We start from the raw sequence: 9,440 nt of genomic DNA, 5'->3' as shown, positions 1-9,440 counted from the left end.
CAATGCTCTGGGTCAAACACCCACGTTACTTCATGAAAGAGCTGAGAGCATTTCGGGTTTTACAAAGGGATATCATTTGGAAATTCTGACCATGCAAATGTGACTGGGGTTCAGTGTAGGTTACGAAAATAACATGCATTTCATGAAACGATAACATTTACAAAGTCTCTTTCTCTAGGTTTTTCAAAGGAAACGTAAAACATGCAATGACGGTTCCAAAGTCAGAAAAGATACAAGGACAAGCTGAAACTAACAAGAAACAAGCATAGAACCATGGTTACCTCAAAGGAAAATGAAAAGTCAGATTAGGGTTTCGTTCTCTATCGAAACCGGAAGGTAAGTTGGAAGATTCTGCTTCGGTTGAAGGGTTCCTCTCGGTGTGGGGTTTCAACGGAGAACATCGACAGTTTATGGTGGCTAATGGTGGCTGTGGGTGGTGGAGAAAGTGCTTGGGATGTTAGAAATGGCTTTGGAAGAAAGAAAGGAGAAGAAATGGTGTTTTTCCTAAGCTACACGAAAGCAAAGCCTGAAAACGCTCAAGTGAGAAATGGTCTCGGACATGGAAACGTCTTGCATACTCCAGATAGCTTCTCAAGGATCCCGACGGTCAGATCAGGGACAAGTGTCATGTGAAGCTGCAGACCAAATTTTGAGAAGATCCAACGGTTAACGGAGGCTGGGCAGCATTTTTACTGAGGCAGTTTCATGTAGCTTCCTTGAGAAGCTTCATTAAGAGGCTTCCTCAAGAAGCTTCCTCGTGGCTTGAGAAGCTAGATCCTTATCTACCCACATCCCTCTATTAACTAAATTAACCTCCTTGAAAATAATTACGGATAAAAATAATGCAACAAATATAATCAAACATGAAACATAATTACTAATAACATATATATATATATATATATATATATATATATATATATATATATATATATATATATATATATATCAGGGTGTTACACATGCAATGATAGCTCTAACAAAATAGATTAGAAATTCAAAAACATAATTCATGAATAAAGACTCAAAAGTAAGTTTAAGACATATAAGACATATAAGATTAAAGTAACACAAATTATGACAAAGTTTAAAAACATTGGGTTTCCTCCCAAGAGCGCTTCTTTAATGTCTTTTAAGTTGGGCGTTATTGTTGTGGCTGAGGATCCACTATTTCATCATCCACAATCCTTTTCTTCTTTGTAAGCAAATCCTTCATGAATGTAGCATATGTTGGCATCTGCACGAACGCCTCAGAAAAAGGAATGTTAATCTTTAGTCATTTGAAAATTTCTATAAAACGCTTGTACTAGCTTTCCCTATCTTTCATTGATAAAGCGTGTAGTTAAGGAAGATGCTTAATTGGTGGGTGGTTTACTATAGCTTTACCTTTGTTAGTGGCTTGTTTCTTTGATTTCTGCTTCTGTTCTTCACTTACCACTTTCTCTTCCACTATTTCACTAGTCACCACTGCATCTTTTTTTTTTCTGTTTCAACTTCTTCATTGTTTTTCTCACCATTATCCTTCAAACCAACCACAGTCCCCCACCTTGTTGTAATTAAATTACAATGTTCCTTTGAGTTGACCTGTATGGTTATTGAGAAAGATCCACTTCCATGTTTAGATAGTTGTTTTACTAGTTGTCCAACTTGAACTTATAGATTTTTAATAGAAGCATTAGTGTTCTACTGGTTTGCGATGGATACATGCATAAACTGTGTTAAAGTATCTTCCATCTTGACTTTCTATCTAGCTGAGCTTGTTGTTGTTGTGGACCCCTATTTGGAAAACCTCCATAAGAGTTGTTAGAAGGACCTACAAAAGAAATGTTAATGGGACCAGAATTTTGTGATCTCCAGCCATAAGGTTGATTTGAACCTGAGCCACCTCTATAGCCTTGGTAGCTTCCTTCAAAGTTTTGTTGAGGTCTGGCTTGGTTCTACGGATAATGGGCCTTCTCTTCTTGTTGTCCATCACCAGGTGCTGAACAATGGCCATTTTGATGGTTACCAACACAAAAATCACATCTAAAAAATTGTTGAACTTGGTGAGCTTGGTGTGTTTTCTATGGTCCATCGTGGTGATATTGTTGAGGAAGTTGGCCTATCTGCTTTGTTAAGGCCTCAATTTGTTGTGTCAAGAGTTTTTTTTGAGCTAGAATTGCACTCTAAGTGTCCAGCTCCATTATACCTTTTCTTTGAATCAAAGATCTATCATGATGACTTTGATAATCATTGGCTGTTGTGGAGTCAATGATTACAATAGCTTTCTCCGGACTCTTGGACATCATAGTGCCTCCAGTTGAGGCATCAAGGATCATCTTGGTTTGAGGTTTGAAACCACTATAAAAGATATGCGATTGTGCAGCGTCATCAAAGTTATGGTTTGGGAAATTCCGCAACAAAGCTTTGAATCTCTCCTATGTCTCATAGAGAGGCTCCTCCGATCCATGGGAAAAATTCACAATGGCGGATTTTGCACCGATAAATCTTGATGGATGAAAGAACCTCACTATGAATTTTTCCTTCACCTCTTCCCAAGTGTTGAGGCTTTTATTTGGATGTGATAGGAGCCATGTTTTTGCCTTACTTGCTAATGAAAATGGAAAAGTTGTGAGGTAGACAACTTCAATATCTTCATCAGAAGCTCCCATAGTACTACATAGTTCCATGAAGGTAGACAAATGTGTGTATGGATCCTCATGATCCATTCTAGCAAAGGGATATGAGCCAATTAGACTAAGCAATGCTGGCTTCAATTTCACAACCTTATTGCAGAAAGAAGGAATGATTATGTTGTTGTAATGCTTTGGTCCTTGTTGATAAGCATAGTCATCAAGAGTCCTCCTTTGTGGTCTATTTCCTTCTCCTCCTTGATTAGCCATGTTATTTTCTACAAGTGACTTATCAGTTGAAAGATAATCAGAAGAAGAAGACTCACTCAGTGTTTTAGTGGTTGCCTGTTACTTTTTCTTTCTATTCTTTCTTTCAATCTTGGTAATTTTTGGATCAAATGGAGATTTATCTGCAAGAAATTTACCTCGCATATAGGAAAAAAAAGAACACACTAGAACAACCCGTAAGCACCAAGGTTAGTGAAAATAAAATTAAGAGAAACTTTATACAAAATCAAAATAAAAGAAATAATTACAAAGGAAAATAGCTTATCAAACTGAATGTTTAAATCTGAAAGAACTAGGTGGATGACTCAAGTCCCTAGCAACGGTGCCAGAAACATGTTAAGATTTTTGGGAAGCATACTGTCGCAACCTACCCTTCGGCGGGAGGGCGAGGTGAGATAAAAGTGCATCTTCTCGATGAAGAAAATGCACAGAGTTGCCACCAATGTTTATTCGAGGAAAACATTAGAAAAACCAAAAAGACAAACATTTGTAGATTTTGAGAATAAGGGTTCGGGAGTTGTTTACGGATGAGGAAGGTATTGTCACCCAACACACCCGTCACAAGGGACGAAAACGTTTAATCGAGTGTGCAAAACATGACTTCAAAATTGTGTATTTTCCCCTTTTATATTTTTATGTATTTTCCATTTTTATATTTCTTTTATTTTTGGGGTTGACAAAGGTGTAGCCCTTGCTCCTACGTATTCTCAGGTGCGATGAGGAATTCAGACCTATGTAGTTCTTTAAGTCTAAAAGTTTGTGTGTTACATTGATTTTATGTTTTTTGAAAGATCGATTTTAATTTCGAACAAAAGTCGTTTAAGGCACTGGACCTTGAAACGATGTTTTAAACTTTGAAAAGCGAAGAGAGTTGTTTAAGGCTTTGGACCTTGAAACAATCTTTTGATTCTTGATGAAAAGTGGAGAGAATCGTTAAGGCGTTGGACCTTGAAACAATCTCAAGTGATATTTGATAAAAAGAAATTAGTTATGAGTTGGTTTTATCTTGGTTTTTGCTTATTAACCTTCAACCTTTTTTGAAGATAACTTGCAACACTAATGTTCGGTTAAAACTTACTTTACAAAAGAAAAGCGATTACCGATGATAGGAGAAGGAGATGAAGATGCACAAAACAATAAAGAGGACCCCTAAGGGTCCATGAATCATGTTCAAATCCTCAAAGACAAACACTAACCAGATGAAGAATGAAGAACGAATGTAGAACAAATGAAGAACGGTGTAGAAGTCGATTAAGGTTGCAATTCAGTAGTGCATCGGCCTTGTTTTTCTCTTCTTTCTTCCTTTTTCTCTGTCCTGTTGACACCTGTCCACTGTCTATTCTCTGTCCTGTTGACACCTGTCCAGTTATAGGCCTTCTTTTATGCTTCTTCTTTGCTCATTTGCTCATTGCCGTGTTTTATGCTTCTTCTTTCCTCATTGCCATGTGTTGCCACCTGTCCAATAATAAGTCGTCTTTTATCCTTCTTTGCTCTTCAGCCTGTGTGTTGCCACCTGTCCAATAATAAACCCTCTTTTATGCTTCTTTGCTCTTCAGTCCGTGTGTTGCCACTTGTCCAATAAAAAAACCCTCTTTTATGCTTTTTTGTTGATTGCTCACTTCAGTCCACATGTCCTACCCCTTTGTTTATGTTCGTCCTGTCCATTTTTGCTTCTTCTTTTCGCATTTCCCAATATTGTCATTGTTTTGCCATTGCCATCCTGTACCTCCACCTCTCTTGTCCTCACTCCGTTCAATATTTCTCTCCTTTGGGTTTGCTTTCTGAACTTTTGGTTTGTGTTGCATTTGCTTATTTTTTTCGGTTATGTGTTCATTGCCTGTTTACCTTTTTCGGTTTCCTTTGGACTGAAGTGCTGAAAACATGCGTGAGCTTTGCCTGATTCTGATTTACATTGCTATTGTTTATGCCTTTCTGTTCGTTTTGATGCCTACAACTATTTCTATTTTGTTTTTTTTTTCACGTTTGCATGCATGTGTTCGTTTTGGCCTTCATGTTCGTTTGCATGCATGTGTTAAACAACATTTACCTTTGTCTTTGTTTTTTATGTGTATTGCTTTGGACTTTTCATTTTCCTTCATGTTTAAAGCTTTACCTTTGTAGTTGTTTTTTTTTGTGTATATTTGCTTTGTACTGAAAAAAAAATTACTTGAGGTTTGTCGCATTTTGATTGTCATTTAGTTTCGTTGTATTTGGTTGTATATTGCTTTGGACTGAAAACAAATGTTGTCTCATTTTGATTTTTGTTTTGGACTAAAAACAAATGTGACCTTTGTCTCATTGTCACTCTCATTTTCTTTAGTACTGTTTAACTTCTTCTATATCCAGCCGTGAAACTGTCATTTGATTCTTCTTTTTCCAGGTTTGTCTATGGTTTTTGTGTTTCTGTCCGTTTTCATTTATGTGTCAAAATCTTTTATTACTTTTGTATTTGATTTTTTTTTATTTCCTCTATTTTTGTCCATTTTTTCCCTGTTACCCTTTACCTTTTTGCTGGGCTTTACTAACGTGTGTTGCTATTTTCTTCTCTTATATGCAGGTTTCTATTTTTGTCCAACTTTTTTTTGCCGAATTGCTCCTGTTTGCCACTGTTTGCAAAACCAAAAAGGTTTGCTGATGTCTGCTGTTGTTTTGTTCTTACCACATTTTGAGTTATGCATTTCTGTTTGGCGGGGTTTTTTGCAATGACAAAAAGGTTTTTAATGTTGGTATTGTCCCCACTATTTGTTCCTGTTCAATGTGATTCCTATTTTCTTTGTATTTGTCTCTCTTTTTGTCATTCGCAGTGGTCTTTATTATCTGTGTTGTAGTGATGTCTCGCAAAGAAAATCTGATATCTGAGTTACACACCTGAAAAGGAACATGGAAAATAGTTGTGCGTATCACTGATATTTGGCAAGCTCGAAAGCAAAATAGTAAACAAACAATTGAGATGGTGTTGATGGACCAAATGGTTATTGTTGTGTTCTTTTTTATTTTTGTTATTACTCATTTGTATTGTATGTCATGTCACTTCATTTTATGGTTTAAGTGTTTCAGGGTTCAAAAATTGGAGCTATTGTATGTCATGTCACTTCCCAATACAACACGACATACCAATTGCTCACAGGTATTCACAAATTATGACACATTTGATATAGCAAATCCTTAATCACAATAGTATATATTACTATTTGTTAATATGTGAATATATAATTACAGATGAGCAAAAAACTATTGTTGATACCATTATGTGTGTAGTTAACACTCAATCAGCTGTAGTTTACTTTCTCTATGGATATGGTGGAACTGGCAAAACATTTGTTTGGACAACCTTATCATCTAGTATACGCTCCAATGGTGGAATTGTTTGTACAGTTGCTTCAAGTGGAATTGCTTCATTACTCTTGCCTGGTGGTCAGACCGCACATTCCAAATTTTCTATACCAGTCCCTGCAACACAAAATTCAACATGCAATATTCATCAAGGCAGTGAGTTAGCTGAATTATTAAAGGTTACAAAACTAATAGTCTGTGATGAAGCTCCAATGTGTCACAAATTTGCATTTGAGGCACTAGATAAAAGCCTTAAAGACATCATGCAAAACAATCTGCCTGTCGAAGGGAAAATTATCGTTTTTGGTGGAGATTTTCGACAGATCTTGCCAATTGTTCCAAAAGGTAATCGCTCAAACATCGTCCATGCAACTATAAATGCATCATACATTTGGGACCTAATCACTTATACCCAATAACAAAAAGGAGTATTGCAGCGCAGATAGTATTGATAAATCAGATGAATTGCTCAATCTTGCTTTCGCATTATTGCCACCTGAATTTTTGTATTCATTGCAAACATCAGGTATACCTAATCATAAATTAAAACTTAAGGTCAGAACTCCAATCATGCTAATACGAAATCTCGACCAGACTGATGGCCTGTGCAATGGAACTAGGCTCATTATCACCAAACTCGGATCTAATGTGATTGAGGCTGAAGTAATTACTGGGCCTAATACAGGAAATATGACATACATACCCAGAATAAATATGTCTCCTTCTGAATCTCCATGGCCATTCAAACTTATCAGGAGGCAGTTTCCATTCATAGTTTCTTATGCTATGACTATAAACAAATCTCAGGGACAATCATTACACCACATAGGACTGTATTTGCCACACCCAGTTTTTAGTCATGGCCAACTATATGTTGCACTCTCAAGGGTTAAAAGCAAAGATGAACTTCATATTCTCATACATGAAAATGACGGTAATCCAAAAAATATTATCACTAATGGTTTTTACGACGAAGTCTTTGCCAATTTATAAACAGGTATCCTTCCATCATACAATACAATTATGCTGTCGCATTAATTACACCTTTTTGTTTGTTTGTTTTATTCAGTCTGACATATAACACATGTACCATGTATGCTGTTGCATTCCAAAATTGCTATATTGACTTCGGGGAATTCAATGCAACTTCAACAAATTTATTTAATACTACAAATGTTATCTGAAAATTTATATGACATGGTCAATATCAAATTGTTTATTTCATGGTAATTTATTTATATAACTGCAAATCATACAATTATTTACGAAATACACATACAAATCCATATTATGGTTAATTAAATTGAAATCCTTTTTTATTTAATGTGATTTAACGAAAATGTTTTCGAACTCCCTGGACCACCCCTGCACATTTTGTATTCGTGCTTACACTCCTATACGATTGGTTTTTAAACTTCCACTTAGTCTACAAAAAAATGAAACTTCAATCCTTTTTTATTTAATATGATTTAATTTAATGAAAATGTTTTCGAAGTCCTTGGAGTCCTGGACCAACCATCCACAACTTGTATTCGTGCTTCCAGTCCTATACGATTACATTTTGAACTTCCACTTAGTCTACAAATAAATACAACTTATATTCACTGCCAAATTAAAATTACACCAACGAATTCGTATTCCTATTAAACACACTGCACAATTACTGATGAACCCTTACTTTTCCCGATACGTACACACTTCCTACATGCTTAATATCCCTGCTTACTTTGCTATTGGATTGCCTTCTGAACTTCCACTTTGTCTACAAAAAAAAAAACTGCTTTCCCATCCCACATAAAACTTACACCACTAAGGCACCATCGTAATAAATGCACTAAGACAATTACTTCAGTTGTATCTCCCTATACTACATGAAATATAATCATTATCGGGAGACGTCAGCGCTGTATAGGGTTGTGACTTTTCACAACTTTCTCTTTCTTAATGACCTACTTCTTCCATCTCAAAATAAATATTAATTATATTTTAATAATAATTTTAAAATACTATTATTTTATACTACATAATTATGTTTCTCTTTAAAATAATGACGATAACTTTTTAGACTATGAAGATGAATGATATTTTTTTATAGATTAAAAATAGCTAACTTATTTTACATAAATTAAAAGATTGTTAAGTCATTTTAATTAATAAATAATAAAAAGTCTTAAAAAGAATGTATTGTTCAACAACAAAGAGTCACCATTTAATTTGTTAATTAAATCGGTCATTATATCGATATAACACCACCGCCACTTACAACACTTCTATACACATATATCTATCTATGTTGCACTTCCTATTCATCTTCTTCGCATCCTGCCAAAACAAACTACACTCCCTATTCATCTTCTTTGCATCCTTATGGCCACTTCCGCATCATGCTCCACTATTGTAATTTATTTCCTCTGCTTCTCATTTTCATCTTTCTTATATTTGTTTCCTCTATTCCTTTGGTTACTTAATATTTTCACATTATTCGTATAGTTCCCACGCGATGCAATGGACAGCATAAGATTCACCGCACCCTTTAGAGTTCAAAAGGTAACATTTCACATAAAAAACCATTTTCTACTTAACTGCATTTCCATTTTTTTTCAACTACCTTGCCTTACTTTCTTTGCCTGCAGAACCTTCTGCAAGTTCCTTTCTCTTATCATAGACAATGGCTTCGGAATTACCCCAAATATGTTTTATTCCACTGCGATGGCGAGATACATTTCATTTGGGTAAGAACACATGGTACTAAATGCTTTTTTGCTGATGGCTTAAATGATTTTAGAAAGGCACACAACCTCAACGAAAGCGTCATTCTACATTTGGTTGCCGGTGACAAAAATACCACTTTCATGGTTCATATTGACGGACCTACACACCACCACTCCAGCCTAAAAGCCCATTATATATAGAAGAAGATACATTTTCACAACTGATATCACACATGATATGCTATAGCAGAACCTGCCTTTGGTGCGTTATACTACACTTTTTTCAATCTATCATAGTTTGCCGTTGTTTCCTCATCAATTTTTTTAACCATCCTTTGTCTTGATGATACAGATACTTCCTGCAGCAGCTTCGAAATTTGTCTATGGCTCAAAAAAAAGTATTACCATCCACCACGGACTTCCAAAATCCACCCAATGGCCACTCAGCATCCACAATGACATGCCAGCTATTACAGAACCATGTTTCAACCTGATT

At 35.6% G+C, this 9,440-nt stretch overlaps 1 protein-coding gene across 1 annotated transcript; it reads left to right on the top strand.

Moving 5' to 3' along the window:
* Positions 1 to 3,010: 3,010 nt before the first annotated feature.
* LOC114386092 lies at positions 3,011 to 7,226 on the top strand. Its single transcript, XM_028346100.1, has 4 exons — positions 3,011 to 3,088; positions 5,458 to 5,526; positions 6,059 to 6,625; positions 6,660 to 7,226. Exons 1-4 carry the CDS (start codon positions 3,011 to 3,013, stop codon positions 7,224 to 7,226), a joined length of 1,281 nt encoding a protein of 426 aa, XP_028201901.1.
* Positions 7,227 to 9,440: the final 2,214 nt, after the last annotated feature.

Source organism: Glycine soja, chromosome 15 (assembly GCF_004193775.1).
Source record: "Glycine soja cultivar W05 chromosome 15, ASM419377v2, whole genome shotgun sequence".
In the NCBI taxonomy this organism is placed as follows: Eukaryota; Viridiplantae; Streptophyta; class Magnoliopsida; order Fabales; family Fabaceae; genus Glycine; species Glycine soja.
The sequence above is the reverse complement of the archived record's forward strand: the minus strand, read 5'-3'. Positions and strand labels throughout refer to the sequence as shown.

Bases quoted from the DNA above. Each gene is read 5' to 3' on its own strand.
- LOC114386092 (XM_028346100.1), top strand. From the start codon at position 3,011: ATGGAGATTTATCTGCAAGAAATTTACCTCGCATATAGGAAAAAAAAG. The intron at 5,527-6,058 runs GTTTGCTGATGT...CATTTGATATAG, and splicing joins CTGTTTGCAAAACCAAAAAG to CAAATCCTTAATCACAATAG. The intron at 6,626-6,659 runs TGGGACCTAATC...AATAACAAAAAG, and splicing joins CTATAAATGCATCATACATT to GAGTATTGCAGCGCAGATAG.